Source organism: Rhinichthys klamathensis, unplaced genomic scaffold (genome assembly GCF_029890125.1).
Source record: "Rhinichthys klamathensis goyatoka isolate OS25496 unplaced genomic scaffold, OSU_Roscu_1.1 h1tg000330l_1, whole genome shotgun sequence".
Taxonomy (NCBI): Eukaryota; Metazoa; Chordata; class Actinopteri; order Cypriniformes; family Leuciscidae; genus Rhinichthys; species Rhinichthys klamathensis.
Genome location: NW_026606845.1, coordinates 17,592 through 38,874, shown reverse-complemented (window position 1 = coordinate 38,874; position 21,283 = coordinate 17,592). Strand labels below are relative to the sequence as shown.

The following is a 21,283-nucleotide window of genomic DNA, read 5'->3' as shown; positions in this document are numbered from 1 at the left end:
GTTAAAAAACTGCTGCACAAGATTAACCCTGATGCACAGTTTAATATACTAGGCATATTTTAGCTGCTCAACCAAACAATAACATGAATCGAGTATCAGCGCCTCCTTCAGGTTGAACGGATGTTTTTTTTTTCTTCCATAAAAAGGCTGATGGAAGGAAACGGCGCTCAAAAGTGAAAGTAACAGAAGCCTTTAAGAACTGCAGGACAGGTATCGTGTGTGTTAAATATTTACCAACGTTTGCTTTTTGTTGTTCAGCCTTGGTTGCTTTTTAAATATGCTTTAAATAAATATGGCAGTGCATTGTATGCTGATTAGATCCAAAGAAACCTTTCGTAATTGATAAAAAATACTCTTTGCATCCACCCAGCGTTATGTCTTAAGTTTAAACTGACTATGTTTAATATACAATAAATTACTTATAAATTGATTTTCGTTCACCAAATTCGGGTTTGCATGCTTTTGCTCTTCGAACTTCCTTGAATTTAAACGTTCACTCAACGATTTAAGAAAATATCAAAGTCCACACCACAGCGATAAGAAGAATGACATCGTTGGAATCACTTCAGAACGACCTGTTTTCCAGCTGAGTAAAGGGAGAAAAAAAACACTTGCTAGCTGCAGATATGATCACAGACCATAAACGCGCATTGATAATAAACAAAACATTATTGGGACGCAAATAAATGTATTGTTATTATAGAAATCGTTCTTGTGGTGAATGGGCCTTTAGATGAGACTTTGGAATTTACATAAGCACGAGAATGTCTGTACAGTAGCAAATCTGTTCTTATATTCTTATAAATCGCAGCTTTTCAACAGTGAAGTTAAGGGCTTTGTTTGGTAGTAGCCTATTAAAAGTGTGTACTCCATGAGTTTATCAAATGATTATTATTATTAATAATAATAATTTTAAGATGCCAGTGATTTTAACATTTACTTGTAAATTTGGAGCAAACTATCAAGCAAGTCTCTGGTCATATATGTCTATTATCTATCTATTATGTTTATTATCAAAACTTTCTTAATTATTTCTCAGATAAAGTGAAAAAGGCACGGGCTCAACCATCTATAAACTCAGATTCTATTCCAGACTGCATATTATTCACTACACAGTGGAGTGATTTTGATTTGATCTCCTTACAGACATGTAAAGAAGTCACTCTTAAATTAAAATCTACCTTTTCACCTCAGGATGCTCTGCCTTCACGGTTTCTAAAACAAATCTTTGACACAATTGGACCTGATCTTGTAATAATAATAAACAACTGTCTCTTGACAGGGACAGTTCCAGATATTCTAAAATTAGCCTCAGTGTCACCGATCCCAAAAAAGCCCTCGCCTGATCCTTCAATCTATTCAAACTTTCGACCAATTTCCAACTTGCCGTTCATATAAAAAATTCTAGAAAAAATTGTATGTATGCAGCTTCAAGATTATTTGAATAGAAATGGTATATCAGATATTTTTCAGTCTGGTTTTAAAACTTTACATAGTACAGAGACTGCTCTTCTGAAAGTTTTTAATGATATTTTAATGTCCACTGACGCTGGTAACATCGTAGCTTTAATAATGCTAGATCTTAGTTCTGCGTTTGACTTTGTTGATCATGGTGTTCTTCTGTCTCGTCTGGAGCAATGCATTGGTTTAAGAGGCACGGTACTTGACTGGTTCCGGTCTTTCTTGTCCAACAGAAAATTCTCCGTAAATATAGGGAATCACTCTTCCACCGTAGCACAGGTTATATGTGGTGTCCCTCAGGGCTCAACGTTAGCACCGTTGCTGTTCTCTCTATACATGCTACCTATAGGTTCCATATTTAGAAGATTTGGAGTATCTTATCATTGCTATGCCGATGACACACAGTTATACATACCATTTAAACGTGACAAGTCTGTGTTAAATCAACTGACGGATTGCCTTCAAGAATTGAAAATATGGCTCAATAAGAACTTTCTCCACCTGAACGATGATAAAACTCAAATAGTCCTGTTTGGGCCAACTGAGAAAAGTGACCTGAGCAATGTTGACTTGGGTTCGCTCACTTTATATCGCTCACTTTCGGCAAAGAACCTGGGTTTTATATTGGATAGTGGCCTAAACTTAAACAAACAAATAAATACAGTTGTCCGTTGCAGTTTTTATCACCTCCGGAGATTAGCGAAAGTTAAACCTTTCCTAAGTAGGAACAGTTTTGAGATTATAATTCATGCCTTTATTTCATCTCGACTTGACTACTGTAACTCGCTATATCTAGGACTACCTGCGTCTTCTATTCACCGACTTCAACTGGTTCAAAACGCAGCTGCCCGCTTGCTCACAGGCACTCGCAAACGGGATCACATCACGCCCACACTACGTTTACTGCACTGGTTACCAGTCCAGTATCGTATTGATTTTAAAGTCTTGCTGTTCGTGTATAAAGCACTAAGTAATCTTGCTCCTCAATACCTTACGGAGCTAGTGGTGGAAAATAATCCAATCAGACTGCTCAGATCACAGTCTAACCACCAGTTACGAGTACCCAGAACCAGGCTGAAATGTAGGGGTGACAGAGCCTTTGCGGTAGCTGGCCCCAGGTTATGGAACAAATTGCCATTACATATTAAAACAGCGCCCACAGTGTCTGAGTTCAGAAATCTTTTAAAAACCTACTTGTATTCTTGTGCGTTCAATGTTTTGTGAAAGTTGTTTTTATTGTCTGTATGGATTTAGATAGCTATATTTTGTACAGCACTTTGGTCAACCAAGGTTGTTTTAAATGTGCTTTATAAATATAATAAACTTGAAACTTGAAACATGTCTCGTCTGATCTTATACAAGACCTGAGTAGACAAGATGGCGTCCGTTCCAGAGCAGCTTCTGGAAACAGTGGTTGAGCTGGACAATGACAAAGAAAAGAGGCTAAAAAGAGCAGATACGGCTGATGAAATGAAGCGGGAAGACACACTTGAAGCTGTAGATGAGCTGAAGAAGTGTCGTAAATCAGATGAAGCTTTGAAGATAGACCTCCAGAATAACCAAGCTGAACAGAGGAATGGTAATGAAGTAAATGTCATTAATCTCAGTTAAAGCTATAATGTAAGAAAGTGTGTAAATCTGTCAGTTTCTATCCCAGTGCAGACGATCAGCCCTCCTCACACTGCTGTCAATGTGGATCTGAAAGCTGAATCAGGTGCAACTGCAATTTCACCAGTACTCATTGGAAGTGTCGTCCATGGCTCAATAATCATCAACTCAAACTCAACTACTGGTGTTATTGGTAAGATTATAGCACTAATGCAGTTTCGTGTGTCACTATGAAATTGCAAATAGTTTGAAAGCTTTGAATAAATATGCTTTGTAGGGGTGTAACGATACCCTCATGTCACGATTCAATATATCACGATAGTGAACTCACGATTCAATATTATTGCGATTCTCCAAGACATATGATAAAAGGTTAACAAAAATGTACTGCTGATTAAAATGCTAAATTTGGTTTACATTGTGGGTGTAAATGAACAGGCTTGGACTTGGTGCTGGAAACCCAATGCACGGACAATAGAGACAGAATAAAAATATTAATTCTGATGCTGAAAATACAGAATTATTTTAGACAAATATACTTGCACTGTCACTGGCAAGATTTGGCATTATCAGGACCCACAAATATTCCCCCATTGCATTATTATACATTATATTCAGCATTATATATAGTAGTTTAATGTTACTGATACTAAAACTCAGTAAACTGTCATTTTTATTTTGGGTGAACTATACACAATACATATTGTCACTATCCACTATACATATTGTTGCGTTTGTGTATTGCGATATATTGTGACACGATATATTGTTACACCCCTAATGCTTTGTTACCACTTTAATAGCTAAATGATTTGTGTATAATGGATGTGCTTTTTTTTTTCTGGCGTTGTTTCTGGTCCTTGCTGTCATCCTCAAAGGACAACAAAATCCAGCAGAGGGACCAACCTCTGAAAAACAAGGTACAAAAACAATAGCCACATTTTTATTCTGGTTATAAATTTGACTTGCATTTACAGTAGATGGATTGCTGAACCTTTACAAGTTACGATTCCCAACATATTAATGATTTTAGGCAGAACTCATGTTGATTAACAACAATTCTTGTGTTTTTGATTTGATCTAGAGAATGATGTCTTGCAAAAAATCCTGAAAACTCTCAAAGACAACATGAAGGCCAAAACAGGACGTGTTTTTGAGGGCAAAAAAGACAACAAAACACATCTCAACAAAGTCTACACTGAACTCTTCATCACTGAAGGGGACATTACAGACGTCTATGATGAACATGAAGTTCACAAGATTGACCGATTCTTAAAAACTCCCAAATTTGAGGAAACACCGATCGACTGCAATGACATATTCTGTTTATTGAGGAAAAAGGAGGAGGGAAACATTGTGTTGACCAAAGGCATCGCTGGCATTGGAAAGACGTTCTCCGTGCACAAGTTCATCCTGGACTGGGCCGAAGAAAAAGCCAATCGGGATGTGGACTGTATGTTCCTGCTTCCATTCAGAGAGATCAACTTGATTAAAGACGATAAGGTCAGTTTCCATGAGTTTTTGCTGGAATTTTATCCTGAATTGAAAGACGTGGAAAACACTAAGTTTTATAAAAAATGCAACATGGCATTCATCTTTGACGGACTTGACGAGAGTCGCCTGGATTTGAACTTTAACTGTAAGTCAGTGAACTGTGTGAATGAACGATCGTCTGCTGATGCTTTGTTTACAAGCCTTGTTAAAGGAAAGTTGCTTCCATCGGCTCTTGTCTGGGTGACATCACGACCTGCGGCGGCCAATCAGATCCCTCCGGAGTACATAGGATTATTTACAGAGGTGCGCGGATTCACCGACCAGCAGAAAGAGGAGTACTTCAGAAAAAGGATCAAAGATGAAGCGCAGGCCTCCAGAATAATTTTGCACATTAGGACGTCTCGTAGTCTCTACATCATGTGCCACATTCCCGTGTTCTGCTGGATCACGGCCACCGTTCTTCAGGATATTCTCATCAAGAACAATGGGCAGGACATTCCCTCGACACTCACCGAAATGTACATCCACTTCCTGCTGATACAGATGAACATAAAGAACCAGAAGTACGAGGAGAAACTCGAAAGAGACCGCACAAAAGTCTTTAGTTTAAACAAAGACATTATCTCCAAGTTGGCTAAATTGGCGTTTAAACAGCTGAAGAAGGAGAACGTCATGTTTTATGAGGAGGATCTGGAAGCGTGTGACATCAACGCAAGTGATGAGTCCACAGGATTGTGCGCTGAAATCTTCAAGAAAGACTCTGTCCTGCATGAGATCAAGGTTTATTACTTCATACATTTGAGTGTGCAGGAGTTTCTCGCCGCTTTGCACGTGTTCCTCTGCTATTTGAAGATGAACATGGAGGAGCTGAAGTTCTTCCTGGAGGATTCATGCCCTAAGAAAGACCAAATGCTATACATTTTGCTGAAAAAGGCGATTGATAAAGCCAAGAACAGCGAGCGAGGGCATTTTGATCTCTTTCTGCGTTTTCTGCTGGGCATTTCTCTCGAGTCCAATCAGAAACTCCTGATTGGCTTGCTGGACCAACCGCTTGACAGTAGAAAATGCGTCAATAAAACCATCCAATACATCAAGCAATTGCAAAACAATGACAAATGCCCAGATAAATCCATCAACCACTTCTTCTGCATACTGGAACTGCAGGACAGAACCCTGTACCAACAAATCATGAAATATCTGAGGTCAGAGAGCGGCCAGCTGAGAGTGATGTCCAACTCGAACTGCTCAGCGCTGGTCTATGTGCTTCTGATGTCAGAAGAGGTGCTGGATGTCTTTGACCCGAAGACATTCAACAACACATATCCCGGATGCAGGAGACTCGTGCCAGCCGTGAGATGCTGCAGAAAAGCCCTGTAAGTAGAGTCAAATGAAGGGTGTTGTATTACTCTCTGTTTTATTTTTTAACATTTTGTTTTAGGGCTGCTGCTACTAACAGTGGTATTCAGATAAGTAATAGCCAACAACAAAAAAATAAATAATCAAATGTAAAATAACACTTATTATACGCATATAAGGCATATATAACGCATATAAGTTTGCATAGTCTTACTGTACACATTAAATACAGAGTAATATGTATTTAAACTACTTAAATTATTCAGTCAAGGTCAGTGAGTGATTGCAGCAGGTTTATTAGGCTGTTGGCTAATGCACGGATCCAATGTACTGTTAAACATGTTTTCTTTCTAAACTGTTTCTTAACATCCCACAGTTTAGCAAAGTAGACTGCTTTTTACAATACTAACTTATTTGGCTGATTTGGATGTTCATTTTGTTTTTGGAGGGCAAATGAAAGCGCGGAATGTGGCAGCGGCACAATATTCATTTTACCTCGATTATCTTGTTTTCATAATCGTTGGAAGCCAAAATCGAAAATTAAGATTAATCGCATAGCCCTATATTGTTTTATATTTCTTAGTGTTTAGCTGTATTTTTTTTCTCCCGAATTCGGTTGTTTTTATATTTCCCTAAATTTGTTTTAATTTTTTTCCTTAAATCAGTTTAATTTTGTTCAACATATTCTTTTTTGTTTTCCTCAGATTTCCTTTCATGATTCTGTTTTAATGGTTTAAATTTTGATCAACAGGAACAATAAAAAAAAATCAATAGAATTCATAAGACCTTATTAGCTTTATATCAAAGACCCCTCCCCTTTTCTATATTTCTCATTTATTTGTGCAGCGTATTAGATTTTAAGGTGAACTTTATTGTGATCTTTATTTATTGAATGTAAAGGTAAACTCTTCATGACTAGTAAACACCTTGCCATGTTTACAGGTTTTCAGACTGTGGACTGACAGAAACATGCTGTGAAACGGTGGCTTTGGCTCTCCAACTAGAAGATGGTCCTCTGAGAGAGCTGGACCTGAGTCACAATTACAGTATCGAGGCAGGAGTGAAGGTGCTTTCTGCTGGACTCAAGAGCCCACACTGTCATGTGGAGACACTGAGGTCATTACCGTTTCCATTGCTGTTCAAACATTTACTGGCTAGCCTGAAATGTAATTCTCATATTGTACTCATTCAGGTTGGCCCAGTGTCATTTTGGCCAGGACAGTTGTATGGAGCTGGTCTCTGCGATCCAGACGATCTCACATCGTCTACAAGAGCTCGATCTCAGCGGCAGTGACCTGCAGGACTCTGGACTCCATCATCTCCTAGATGGGATGGAAAATACAGACAGAAAACTTCAAGTTCTGAGGAAAGTATTTGTGTTATTTAGCATTACAGAAGTTTGAAGCAATCCTTTTGACACTATCCATAATTTTTTGTAATACAGTATAATAAGCGCACTGTATCAGGCAGATGAGAAGACCATTTTGAAATGTTTTCCTGCAGGTTGAGCTGGTGTAACCTCACTGAGAAGAGTTGTGAGTGTCTTTCCTCGATTCTCAGCTCAGATACGCCCCTGAGAGAGCTGGACCTGAGTAACAATGACCTGCATGATTCAGGAGTGAAGCTGCTCTCTGATGGACTGAAGACCTGTCATCTGGAGATACTGAGGTAAAACTGGGATTTTTGCTTTAATTTATTTTTTGAGAAAAGCAGGTTTGCTTATTTGTTTTGTATATCTATAGGTTGTCTGGCTGTATGGTGACAGAGGAAGGCTGTGGTTTTGTGTCTTCAGCTCTGAGTTCAAACACATCACACCTGAGAGAGCTGGATCTGAGCTACAATCACCCCGGAGAATCTGGAGTCCAGATTCTCAACAACATACTGAAGGATTCAAACGATAAACTGCAGATATTGAAGTATGTCATGGTTTAATGATGTGGCATTAATTTTTTCCCTAAGTAATTCAAGATGGTTCCCTACGTAATTCAAGATGTCTCTTCTGCCCACCAAGGCTGCATTTATTTGATCAGAAATACATTACAAAACAGTGAAATAGTATTACAATTTAGCATAGCTGTTTTCTATGTGAATATATTGTAAAATGGAATTTATTCCTGTGATCAAAGCTAAATTTCCAGCATCATTACTCCAGGTTTCAGTGTATATATATATATATATATATTTTTTTTTTTTAAATACTGACTGAGCCCAAATTTAATATTGTATATTCAGACAATGACTTACAGAATAACTTACTATGATGTCTGAATATTTGAATTTAAATTTGTCAGTATTTTTGGGGTTAAAGAAGAATGGCTCATTAAACTGCTTCCTTTTTTAAATGAGTTTTAAACCTAGCTCTATAGCTGTTTTGGAATCAGAACAAAACATTCGTCTAACAATTTAAGTTCAATTTTGTTTAAGTGACATGCAGGAAGTGATTACACATTTATGTATTTGGCAGCTAACTTTTTCCAGATCGACATTTAATTAATGGTTCATTCATTCAGTTCATTCATAGCTTGTAAATCTAAACCATGACCTTTTGTTAGTATTTGCTTTCTGTCTTATAAGCTTTTCTTACTTTCCTCTTCTTCTTCATTGACTTCTGCAGAACTGATCCTATGGGTGAACACTTCATCAAACCAGGGATAAGAAAGTGTAAGTGTATCTCATTCTCCATCTGTCTGTGTTTCTCTCTGAGACACTAATTGAAGTGTTTTTTGTTTCACAGATGCCTGTGATCTCAAGCTGGATCCAAACACAGCTCACATTCGGTTGTGTCTGTCTGATGAAGACAGAAGAGCGACGTTAGTAGAACAGGTGCAGCCGTATCCTGATCACCCAGAAAGATTTGAACCTGTTGAACAAGTTCTGTCTAGAGAGAGTCTGTCCGGCCGCTGTTACTGGGAGGCTGAATGGACGGGTTCAGAAGGGACGGTCGGAGTGACGTACAAGTCCATTCAAAGGAAAAGCGATGATCTTAGTTTTGTGGAGGCCAGCGGTCAGCTTGGAAACAATGATTTGTCATGGAAAATTACATGTGGATCCCATCCATATGTTTCTCATGCTACAGAAGACATTAATATAAAGACTCCAACCTCTCACTCATGTAAGAGAGTAGGTGTGTATGTGGACACAACGGCTGGAGTTTTGTCCTTTTACAGTGTCTCTGACACACCCACACACTTGTACACCTTCCTCGCGTCTTTTAAAGATACTCTATATGCAGCATTTAAGGTGGAAAGCGACTCTGTTTCCTTCTGTCAGATGTTGTAACCTGAAAGCCTCTTTAACTTATCATTTGTGCACATGTATTGCCATCTTGTTTTGTGCTGTGCGACTGAGTAGAACATCAAATCGAATTTGATAAGATTGTATGCAGGTAAATGCAAAAGTTTCACGTTTTACTGTAATTGTTTAACAACTGAACATTTTCAGAAATTATTACTGCTTTTTGGATTTGCCTTTTTAGACATGTAAAAGCTGACTGTTTTTTTAATGCATTATTTTTATTATTAAAATATTCTCTGAGCTTGAAGTCTCATTTAAGACTCATTTGTTCACTTTTCTTAACCTCCTTTACTGCCTTTGCTGGTTTATTTATTGAGATCTGAAAATCATTAACTAATCCAACTAATAATTTGCAGGAAATCTGCAGCTAAACTTAACTTGTTTGCTGGACAAATTAAAATTGGTTAAATTTGTGTTATTGATGACATTTAATATAACATATTGGACGTTCTATCGAAATCTGAGCGATGACTCATTTGATTGACACACATCGTGTGATAACTCTCCAGCAAAAACCACGCTGTTGGATAATTGTGATTGAGATATTGCCAAATTCCACTTTCTGTGCTCTCATTTTAATCCAACTTGCAAAATGTTCTTCATAATAATGTAGAAAGTAGCTTGAACAAAGTTTTTTTTTTAGGAGTCAGTTTATTATTTTGTGCACTGAACAAGAAATTTCTGCAAATTTTTCCTAAATTGAGTCATCTCAACTTGTTTTATGTTGTAAATTCAATTCAACAATGTTCTAAATTCTATAATCTCTTTTTAAACTTTTTTTTTTGGAACACTGTAGGATTCAGTTTGTAATTAGAAGTTTTAGTATTGTTTGGATATAACATTAATATAAATGTACCTTGAATGCATGCAGGAGAAATATGATATATCTGCAATCTAGTTGCAATATTTTGTTGAGGTTTGAAGATCTGAATCCATATGTTATATCCTGAGGAGCATTGAATTGGAATATAATATTTTGTGTAATTGTTATTAGCTATCGCTGTTGTTTGGAAGTTTGGGTTCTCAAATTACAGGTCATGTGACTTCCAGCTTGCATCCTCTCAATGCCCTATTCTGACAAATCAGTTCTTTTCTTCAGCAGTTTTCCTTTTAACCACAATTCAAAAAGATAGAGATAAAGTTCATAAAGGGCGGGGCCATTACATAAATTTGGTGATACACCTGATCCTTGTTTTTTCAGCCTTTAAAATTAATTCAAGCAATCAAGAAAGTGTCATACTAATGAAAAATGTATCATATTAAAACAGTTTATAAAATAAGATGAAATGGATCACAATACTTTGCGCATTAAAATATATTTGAATTTATTAAGTGCCTGAAAAACTCTCCTGACGTGAATTTTTTTAGTTTTTTATTTAATCATTTTGTCACTGTCACTTTCTAATAACACACTAAAGTTGGTGTTCACCCTCACATGTACTTGGGTACTGCAGCTCTATGTAGAAAACATGACTTTCATAAAATATACTATACGAGAAATGATAATGGTTATTGGGTGTGCTGTGCTATTGAGAGGCTATATCACCTCACTGTAAAACCAAACATGTTAAGCTAACTCATCTCTTTTGAGGAAACCGATAACCTCAATCCACATAAAATTAAATACAAAAACAATACTAAAGAGTACTCTGAACTTATTTCATTTGAGTTCACTAAAACAAGGATACTCTATATGCAGCATTCAAGCTGGAAAGCGACTGTTTCCTTCTGTCAGATGTTGTAACATGAACGCCTCTTTATCTTATCATTTGTGCACATTTATTGCCATCTTGTTTTGTGCTGTGCGACTGAGTAGAACATCAAATCAAATATGGTAAGATTTTTGCTGGTAAATGCAAAGGTAAACAACCAAATCACATTTTCAGAAATGATTGATTACTAGGGATGTAACGAAACCCTCATGTCATGATTAGATATATACTGTATATCACTCTACTAAACTCATGATACAATATTATTGCGAAACTCCAAGACATGTGGTAAAAGGTTAACAATAAATGTACTGTTGATTAAAATGCTAAATTTGTTTATGATCGAATCAGCAAACTTAAGAGGCTGCGAGACATTTCATGTCACATCCTAACGTCTCGTGTCTTTACGGGATGTGTGTGAACGCCCGTGCAGATTCCAGAAAATCACTGTCAGAGTGAATGAACCAAAATCAAACTCCCGGAACACATTATCAGTGTATTTTCCGGAATATCTGTGTGAAAGGGGCTTTAGATTGGAACGTGATATCCCCCTTATTTTTTGTGTAATTGTCATTAGTTATTGCTGTTCTTTTGCAAGTCTGGGTTCTTAAATTACAGGTTACATGACTTCCAGCTCTGCGTGCGAAAATGTAGACTTGCATCCTCACAATGACCTATTGTCTGTTCTGACAAAATCAGTTATTTTCAACAGCTTGAAATAGAACTTTATAAAGATGGAGATTAAGTTCATAAAGGGCAGGGTCATTATCAAAATTTGGAGACAAACCTGATACCTATATTGAACATTTATCAAACTCTGGTAATCTTTATATCAAGGAAAATTATATTGTGATAATTATTGCTATCAATTACTTTAACATCTGAAATAATCTCTATGGAAGTAACCAAAACTCCAAACTGTAGCTATAAACTAGACTCAGCCTGGTTTACTGAATAGAAAAAAAAGAAGAAAAAAAATAATCTTTTCATTATGTACTGAAACACAAAGGAGGAGCCTGAGAATTTGACAGATATATAAATGTGTGTTTCAGTCTTTCATCCACAAACAAGGCACAATACATACAGTGAGTTGCTATTTTATTCCTTATTTACCTCAGAGAACATTCAGTCATTTATACCGTTTGAAATGTTTATATTACTTTCTTAGAGAAATCGATTCTGTGATCTTCTGAGGAGAGATTGAGACGATGGCAGTAAGTTCATCAAAAACTCTATATTCTCTAAATCTATATTTTCAATAACTACACTATGTTTTCACCTTAATGTCAGTGTGATGTTCATCTCTTTCTCTCTGTCCCGTGTAGATGTTGGTATTTTTGGTGGCTTTTCTTCCAGTTGTTCTGATGAGCGGGTGCAGCCACGATGAAGAAATGCCAGCCGACTGTTCTGACCTTTCTAAAGCAGGAGAAACACACAGTGGGATCTACACCATCTATCCGGCGTGGGATATTCCTTTCTGGGTTTACTGTCACATGATCTCAGATGGGAAAGATGAAGACAAAGGAGGATGGACGGTACGAATGTGACTTTAGACCATTAAACACACATCAGAGCATACTTTATGAATCATATATTCTATATAAACCCATCACAGGTGATTCAGAGGAGAATGGACGGCAGTGTGAATTTCTATCGGCCGTGGAATCAGTACAAGAGAGGATTCGGGAATGTGGAGGGCGAATACTGGCTGGGTAAGATCTCACACCGCGTGTCCGTTTGTGTGGATGACCATGTGTTTGGTTGAACGTGTTTGTGTGAACAGGGCTGGAGAACATGTATCAGCTGACACGTAAGAAGAAGTACATGCTGAGAGTTGATCTGGAGGACTTTGAAGGAAATAAAGTGTTTGCTCTGTACTCGTCCTTCTCTGTGGATTGTGAAATGGACGGGTATAAACTGCATGTTTCAGGGTTCACTGATGGAGGAGCAGGTAGGACACTTTCATTTACACTCATGAAAACACATTTCCATTGAGTTATTGTCATCAGTGATGCTCTTCTTCTCTGCAGGCGACTCTTTATCTACCCATAATGATCAGAAGTTCACCACCTTTGACAAGGACCAAGACGGCTATGGATATAATTGTGCCAAATATCATCTCGGGGCATTTTGGTACTCAGGCTGTCACCATACAAACCCCAACGGTGTGTATTTATGGCAAGAAGATTCCCCCCATAACGCTATTGGAGTTGTTTGGTATACCTGGAAGAATTACGGTGTCAGTATGAAATCCATCAGAATGAAGATCAAACGTGTGTTTTAGACCTTTGAAGAAACAAACTTCGTTTCTCAGAAACAAGTAATGGTTATATTGCTTTGCTTTCCTCTATTAAATGTGTAACCAGGGCCTAATATTAACATTTGCCAAGTGTCAAAAGCAAATAAACATCAGTGTTTGTGAGTATGTGAAACGGTGTTAATTAACAGTGAATGTTGTGAGAACATAAACGTGAACAAACGTGAATTGACTGGTTGGCGGGTCACAACATCACGAAAGTTTAAGCCTTGCCAATATAAATATTCAAGCGCAAGAAGACACGGAAGGGAACTAAATTCGTTATTTCGAAGCACGCGTGTAGAAATTCACATCTCAGATAGCGCACAAAAACTGAATCAAGCTCTGTTTCACGTCTTCTTGCGCTTGAACAGACATATTCAAAGAAAATTGTCAAAATGCTTGTATTGGCAAGTATCCTTGTAAACATAGTCAGGCCCTGTCCCAAATATCACCCTAAACACTCGCAGTCTTCCTCTGAGTCCACACTTTCATGACGTAATGCCACTTTGACTGTCGGATAGAAGTGTGCTGTGGAGCTCGCTTTAGTGCCGGCTCGCCTAAAGTGCATATCGACCGCGAGAATACTTCTGAAACCTAATATGACAAATGGGTCACCCTCCGGTCTCATGGACTTAGCGGACACGCGCACACAGCAGCCATTGTAAGTCCACATGACCGAAAGTACATATGAAGTGTGCCATTTGGGACAGGGCCTAAATTGAACGTAAACAGTTGAGAAAGAAAACACGTGTGTAACAGTTTATTGGATCAGTACATTCAGTCTTAAAGTGACAGCAGCCTAATATTCCTGTTAATGTTAATCAAACAACAAAAGATAATGAACAATCACTCGTTGGTCTTGACTGAATAACTTTTGTAACTTTAATAAGGATTAACCTATGTTTCATGGCTGGTAAAAAGTAAATTTTGTCACTGGCCATTGGCAGTTGTAGGCCCTGTGTGTAACTTAGTAAATCATGAAGGAATATCACTTTCAAAAACATGGCTGTTTTTAGTTTTTTCTTATTTGTATTGGGTCACTTCTTTTAATTTAATATATTGAAATGAATCGATTCATACATTTTCAATAAAACTCCTGCAATGACTGCTTTGTTGCCTTATGTGTTTCTTACTGTAGATATTCAAATGATCATTGTCTGGTTAAATTATGATGAATTCAAGAAGGTGCAAATTGCAGGTCTGTGCTTATAACTGTTTTTAATGAATATGGGATACAAACATTAGCATTTTTCTTTATAATCCTATTAGGTGCCGCCAATTTGGTCAAGGAAGTGCATAACATTCCTGGAAAAAAAAAATGTTGCTGGCCAATAGTTATTCATATTCCACACATAACCACAGCTTTAGAAAGCTGACAACTGAGAGTTTACTGTTCAGAATAATATAAATAAATGTATAATATTCTCTGATGTCCACATACAATGTTATCAAGATTTTTACACCAAAAACATCTTATTTAGAAGCAATAAGCTATTTTCTATCCTGCTTTTGATCCTCTCTTTCAAACACCTTTGATGGTCTCGCCACATTTAAGACTTGGAAGTAAGCAGCCACTGCTAAGTGTTTAGGGTTTGCATATAAAATAATTGTCGACATCCATTACACATGTGGAATAGTTTTGAAAAATTCTGATGCCCTGCAATACATATTTTAATCAGAGAAAACAAACCTACACACCTCAAATACCAAAGATACTCCAGTCTTCAACAGTATGGTAATTAATAATCTTTATTTATATTTATTCCGTATGTATTTGTGAGATATTGTGTTTCATTAAATTATATGTTGAATTCAAGATGCTACAGAAAGGTGAATGCATAGTTATAAACATTTACTAGCAATGTGAAACATTTATACGCATTACTTGTGCTTTACACTTGGTTGTGGCAAATACAGTTTAAGTACTTGGAGTTTCCACAGTCATAGTTGAGGATAATGGTATTTCGTGTAAACAAATTATGAATGAATGAATGTTCCATTGTTTGTTGCAGTGTATGTGACAAACAATGTTTTCATCCTTATATTCATCCTTCATCATTTTCAGTAAAGTGAGTACAATATCAATCGATCTAAAAACAGACAAAGCAATAGTGAGACATGGTAAAATAAACAGTTACTTCACTGCGACATCAATAACGACTCTACGGAAGCCCTGAACCGCAACGTAAAAATAAACAAAACAAAAAAAAAACCGTAAAAATTGTTTTCCAAAATTACGAGAATAAAGTCGTAGCACTTTATTCACAGACTTTAATCTGAAATATGTCAACTTTATTCTCATAATTTTAGAAAAAAAATGTATAATTATTTTTTGTTTTGTTTTTTTACGTTGCGGTTTAGGTCTTCAGTACCAATCAGTTGAATAACAAATCTTCATGTAAAATGTAACGTCTAAAGTGAACACATACACTCTTACTGACATGATCATAAAAATAAAGTTAATCCACTCTTTCTTCATGTTAGGATCACAAGTGAGGCAATGCAAAGACTGTGGCACTTCAAAACGTCTTGTTCTTCTCAGAGGCGTCTCTGGTTCTGTTGCTGGAGTCATCCTGTGTTTGTGTCTCACTCACTACATGTTCATGTGCTTATTAAAAGATCGAGGAAAACTTGATTTCTCAATTCATGACCCCTTTAAAATCCCTGGGATAGATAGATAGATAGATAGATAGATAGATAGATAGATAGATAGATAGATAGATAGATAGATAGATAGATAGATAGATAGATAGATAGATAGATAGATAGATAGATAGATAGATACTTGAGCATTAGTTGAAGGTTACTGGGCCTGTAAAATTACAACCATGAACAACAGGGGCCTTTACGGTTCCTCCATTGTTGGATGATATGTTCACTGTAGCTCCTGCAGGCTGAGCCGGTACCGGTGTCTCACTGGACGAAGCTCCCGCTCCAGCAGGAACATCCTCTGGAACTGATGGACAGACACGGAGATATTGTCAGAATGCATAAGAGCTTAGATCAAATACTACCAATGCATATAGTGTCAACTTATAACCAACCTTTCTGAAGGTTTCCCTGCAGTCGTTTAGCAAGCTCATTTTGCTTTATGGCGCATAGCGTTCGGACTGCAATCTTCCCGGCATCTGTGTCGTAGCGCTGCATCATGAGATCCACCACATCGTGGCGATCCTTGCTCTCAAGTTTTCCTTGAGGAATAGGCGCGTCACTGTTCGACAGGCGCCATTTGAAATCTTTGAAATCGCCTTCCAGTAGCCCTTGAAGTGCCTCAAGAATCACTATTTTGGTTGAAGCCATTTTGTGTCACTTCAGGGAAAAATACAACAACATACAATGGTATATTGATTAATGTGGAGCACGATCAGCCTCAACGTCCCGCCAAAAGATACAACAAATATTGTTTAAACTGTTTTTGTGTGTGTCTAAGTAGGGGAATTTGTGTTATTTCATTTGATACACATTCACACAATAAGCATAAAAGATATGGCGTATATCATGACAATCATTTTCTATTAGAGTTAAAACAGCATAACCTCCTTTGCAACTGTGAATGACAGATCTGTAATGCTAAAGTTCTCCACTAGACAGAGCATCAGGTTCAGACATTGTATATGTTTGTCTTTTCAATATGCATCAGTGTGAATTGCTGAATATTTCCTAATTTCCTTTTTGAATTTAATATTTTTGAACTAAGTGTATTTTTACATGCTAACTTACAAAATAAATAGAGATTCAAAATTGTTGACTGTAATAAAATAACATAATATGTGGAAAGATATGGCAACTGTACTATGACCTAACCATATAACTATATGAGCTTTCGCATCATTCTTCAATAGTCTGACCACACACGCCTCATTTGTAGATCAAATGTTTGTCAGTATAAAGAAAGAGGTTTCTGTGTTGGTTTCAAACATACAGTGGTTAAAACGGATGTGTTTTTCGACTTGCATGTTTGAAACCTGTTAGAAAATACTCACACTAACTGGACCCAAAATAGTACTTAGCTAACTAACCTAGGCTGTACCGAAAGACTTGTTAAATTAAATCAATATTGTACTTACAAAGCTGATGGATTAGTTGCAGTCCGCGCTTCCTTGTTCCGTGGTTTCCGTTATCTCATTTCTGTGTCGTTTCGTTTCTTTAAGACAGTGAGTGAGGAGTCGTTCATAAACAATCCGTTCATTGCGTCTGTCACGTGACAAATGAACGAAAGACTCGGAAGGTAAAGTAATTATTTATGATCCCTGTAAATTATTTTTGACTGCATTATAATGATTTCTTAATTCAGAATATGATCAAGATTGCGTGGGTGGATGTGTTCGGGGAATCAGCCTGTTAAAAGCCTAACATTTAAAGCCCCTTAAATAAACGAAATGACTCGTAAAAAAGATTCGTTCATTTTGATGAACGAGATCGAGTCAGTAAAATGATCCGAACTTCCCATCCGTCTAAGAGCCGGTTTCCCTTTTTGTCTGTTAATACTGACAGAATAATATGATTATCCTTTCGCTACACTCAGCTACACTTCAAGTAGGCTAGTCACTAATTGAATGTTATCTCGATGTGTGTGTGTGCCTGCGATCACGTGATGACATAACAACATAGGCCTACATACAGTCACTGTGTGTGGTCGAGCAGTGTGGCGAAAAGATCACACTAAATATAATAATATAATATACACGCAAATGAAGTAGCATGTTGATGCATTTTCATAACAGACAACTTAAAGGCAGGTAGAATGTAAGGTAAAACAATGCACATCAATTAGTGTTTATAATGTGCACATCAATCACAGGACAAACATTACTAAATTTGACTGAATTCAAAAAGCCTGAATGAAAAGCCGGAAGTCAGCGTTTGATCCTGTTCCCGGAATTCCCACCATGAATCACTTTCACTTTCACTTTGCAACTCCTTTTTTCCTCTCCTGTAGAAATCGTTCCCTGCAGCTCATTGAGTCAACAGACTTAATATCATTGAGTCTGTTGTAAAGAACCTTACATGTTTTTATATTGACAAAATGTAATATTGCATTGATTTGTGTACCCTAATTCAATCTCTTTTGATGTCTGTTTACCCCCCTTGTTTTTTTGTTAAACAGATAATTTAATCCGTGCAGATCTACACTAGGCTATAACGTTTATATTTAAATTAACAAAAAACACAAAATTGTCAAGTCTATGGACGGGTTATTAAGCGTCGATTTAATTATATTATTTCGCAGTATTCCTCTACTGGACGCATCAGGAACAACAGGGTCCTAAAACTGCCAGGGGCGTATCTGCCGGCTCCAGGTCTGCAGCCTCCCCATATAGGGATTTAGGAAAATGTTGAATGTGTACAACTCTCATGCCCCTCCCCCACTATCAACGGATACCCTCCCACCGTGACCGAGTTCGTGCTCGTCAGTGCGTGTGCACCAGATTTTCAGTGAACGCGCCCGTCTCATCAGCATCCATCAACACCATGGATTATTTGGAGGTATGCTATCCTGGCTAATCTACCGATAGATTACAATTGCTAACGTCATTTATACTCTAAATGAGCTTACTTGATTTTCCGCCATCACTCTTCGTTACTGCGCGAACTTCAGGCGTGTGCATGTGATTGTAACGTGCGCGAGGGGTGGCGTGTGCCCGATCTGTGATTGACAGTCAGATCTCACACCCCCCTGCGCTGATTGGACATGATGAACCGGGAGCTGTGGATTTTTGCAAAACAAATAACACGCTCCAGGTGGAGTTAGAAGCTCGGGTTTTTTTCTAAAACCACTTTATTTATGTTGTTCTGTCATATTATTTCACTGAATATGATCAAAAAAATGTTGCCGACGGCAGCTTTAACTAATGCACAATGTCTGCGTTAGTACCCAGCGAACAGATTTTTGTTAAAAGAGCGTTATCCAAATATTCAGTGTTTGTTCTGGGAACGTAAAAATGTTCAGTATTCTTGACGTTTAGGAACGTGCAGGTACGGTTCCTTAAACGTTCTTTCAACTTAATTTTGATTAACAATTTAACATTATAGGAACATTGATTTCTAACATTCGAAAAACATAAAAATGTCCGGTTTGCTGAATGTTAATAGAATGTTATTTAAATTATAGTGATCCTGAAACATTCTTTCAATCATACACAATCCATGTCATGACCCCTTTAAGATAAAACCGGAAACATTTTGTTAGTCAATGTTTTAGTTAATTTAGTCAATGTTTTAGTTAATTTACGATCAATTAAAACAACTCAGGAAAAACTTTAATGTTCATTGTGATGTCTTTTTAAACATGCATCATTTTACAGCCCAGATAGCAACATTGTTTCGGCCCAGATCCGGCCCACATCTGGCACTTGTGGGATACGGATCTGGCCCACATGCAGCGTGGAATGACGGCCCTTGGGTGGCCCACTCCTGTTTGCCAGATCTGGGCCACAAGTAGGCCATAGCAATGCCACATGTCAGCCAAGAGCAAAGAAATAAACCAGAACTGGACCTTATCTGAGCCACAAAATCTGTGTATATTAAATATTAAGTAATTGCAGCCTTAATAAGCCTGTTAACAAGCAGAATCACTGAAGGAAAGAAGAGAACAGAAAAAGAGACTAGCAGAAAAACAAGAACTGACTTCAGACACAGTCTTAGATGAAATCACTTGAAGATAAAAGAAGACATTAAATCTGTGAAGATCTCAGCAGAGGAGGATTAAACAACTCCACAAACAGCATTACCAGCTTCACTTATTACTAACCAGACTGACTTTATTTCTTTCAGACTTCTACAGAAGTTTTTATTGAGAATTAACAGAGGTTTAACTCTGTGTTTCATTTGAAGTCACCATAACAGTGATTAGTGTTTCCATTAGTTGGGCTCTTACCTCTCAAAATATCTTTTGTCTTTTTTTGGCTGCTGTGACAGTGTGTCTAGTCAAACACATTTGCAGCAGCAAAGAAAGCTAAAGTGAAATGAGATCCGGTTATAATGATTACCTGTTGATGGTTTTATAATCATCAAGAATTAAGTTGATTCACTGATGTCTTTGGAATCTAACAATTGTGTTGATCTATTAATACACAGCATAATCCCAGTTTTAAATTAACTCTGCTCAGTGTTTATATGAGTCCACACTCAGAGAGTGTTCAATGAACACTGAAGCAGTGCTAAAGTCAATGAGATCGTTAAGTGATTAATTGAGTGATAATTGAGCATTATTGAAGACACCTGATGTTAACGCAGAATCACTGAAGGAGAAAATCGTAATTGGTATGTTACCATTATGGAGATCAGTGTTTGCTTAAGTTGGGCTGTTGACCCTTAATTCATTAACTTTAGATTTTGTTTGGCTGCTGTATCTGAGTTATACCTGCCAGATGAACAAAGAGAAAAGATGATATGATGGTGTTGGTTGTGTTTTAACATAATCAATAGTTGGCCTGAATCACTGAACTCATTGGGAGCATAATTTCAGAGTTAAATTTACCTTATGGATTATAACAGCACTGTCCTTGTAGAGTATGAATTTTTTTAGCCTTTTCAATTAAGTCCAAATGATCAAATCAATAAAAAAAAAAAAAAAAAAACTTCTAGAAAATATTTCAGGTAGGCACATACAGACATCAAGAATTAGCGTATGAATCTCAACAGTGGTGACAAACAGATCACCTCTGAACATAAGCTCATTATTTATTCATGCAGCAATGCATGATGGGAGCCATGAAAGAGATTTGATTGGTGGAATCTAGAATACACAGCAAAATGCTTTATAATTGTCACCATTGTTGAGATTCACAGGCTGATTCTTGATGTCTGTGTAAAAAAAAAAAGAAAAAAAGGTTTTATATGAGATTAAGTTTTAAGAAATTCTTTGGATTACATTGTAAAAGCTACAAATATTATGCTTTTCAAGGACAGTGCTGCTATAATCAATAAAGTAAATGTAACTCAGTAATTGGGCTCTATATGTGTTCAGTGATTCAGGTCAAATGATTGTGAAATAATGATAATGTTAAAACACAACCAACACCATCATATCACCTTTTCTCTTTGTTCATCTGGCTGT

General features: G+C 37.1%; 3 protein-coding genes across 3 annotated transcripts; 2 read left to right on the top strand and 1 right to left on the bottom strand.

The window, feature by feature from the left end:
• Positions 1-154: 154 nt before the first annotated feature.
• Positions 155-9,466, top strand: nlrp3 (NLR family pyrin domain containing 3). Its single transcript, XM_056272031.1, has 11 exons — positions 155-210; positions 2,824-3,040; positions 3,119-3,262; positions 3,948-3,989; positions 4,154-5,936; positions 6,862-7,035; positions 7,112-7,297; positions 7,423-7,587; positions 7,662-7,835; positions 8,534-8,580; positions 8,654-9,466. Exons 2-11 carry the CDS (start codon positions 2,839-2,841, stop codon positions 9,196-9,198), a joined length of 3,462 nt encoding a protein of 1,153 aa, XP_056128006.1. The 5' UTR covers positions 155-210; positions 2,824-2,838; the 3' UTR covers positions 9,199-9,466.
• Positions 9,467-12,256: 2,790 nt separating this feature from the next.
• Positions 12,257-13,224, top strand: LOC130105898 (microfibril-associated glycoprotein 4-like). The gene is made up of 4 exons (XM_056272083.1): positions 12,257-12,460; positions 12,541-12,637; positions 12,709-12,876; positions 12,956-13,224. The coding sequence occupies exons 1-4, from the start codon at positions 12,290-12,292 to the stop codon at positions 13,207-13,209; spliced, it is 690 nt and encodes a 229-aa protein (XP_056128058.1). The 5' UTR covers positions 12,257-12,289; the 3' UTR covers positions 13,210-13,224.
• A 2,014-nt stretch (positions 13,225-15,238) lies between these two features.
• si:ch211-114l13.9 (uncharacterized protein LOC796649 homolog) lies at positions 15,239-17,357 on the bottom strand. The gene is made up of 3 exons (XM_056272082.1): positions 17,292-17,357; positions 16,269-16,533; positions 15,239-16,180 (listed from the first exon to the last, which is right to left on the bottom strand). Exons 2-3 carry the CDS (start codon positions 16,522-16,524, stop codon positions 16,017-16,019), a joined length of 420 nt encoding a protein of 139 aa, XP_056128057.1. The 5' UTR covers positions 16,525-16,533; positions 17,292-17,357; the 3' UTR covers positions 15,239-16,016.
• Between the last annotated feature and the right edge of the window lie 3,926 nt (positions 17,358-21,283).

Bases quoted from the DNA above. Each gene is read 5' to 3' on its own strand.
- nlrp3 (XM_056272031.1), top strand. From the start codon at position 2,839: ATGGCGTCCGTTCCAGAGCAGCTTCTGGAAACAGTGGTTGAGCTGGAC. The intron at 3,263-3,947 runs GTAAGATTATAG...TCATCCTCAAAG, and splicing joins CTCAACTACTGGTGTTATTG to GACAACAAAATCCAGCAGAG. The intron at 7,298-7,422 runs GTTATTTAGCAT...GTTTTCCTGCAG, and splicing joins GTTCTGAGGAAAGTATTTGT to GTTGAGCTGGTGTAACCTCA.
- LOC130105898 (XM_056272083.1), top strand. From the start codon at position 12,290: ATGAGCGGGTGCAGCCACGATGAAGAAATGCCAGCCGACTGTTCTGAC. The intron at 12,461-12,540 runs GTACGAATGTGA...AACCCATCACAG, and splicing joins AAGACAAAGGAGGATGGACG to GTGATTCAGAGGAGAATGGA. The intron at 12,877-12,955 runs GTAGGACACTTT...TCTTCTCTGCAG, and splicing joins GTTCACTGATGGAGGAGCAG to GCGACTCTTTATCTACCCAT.
- si:ch211-114l13.9 (XM_056272082.1), bottom strand. From the start codon at position 16,524: ATGGCTTCAACCAAAATAGTGATTCTTGAGGCACTTCAAGGGCTACTG. The intron at 16,181-16,268 runs GTTGGTTATAAG...TCTGTCCATCAG, and splicing joins GCAGGGAAACCTTCAGAAAG to TTCCAGAGGATGTTCCTGCT.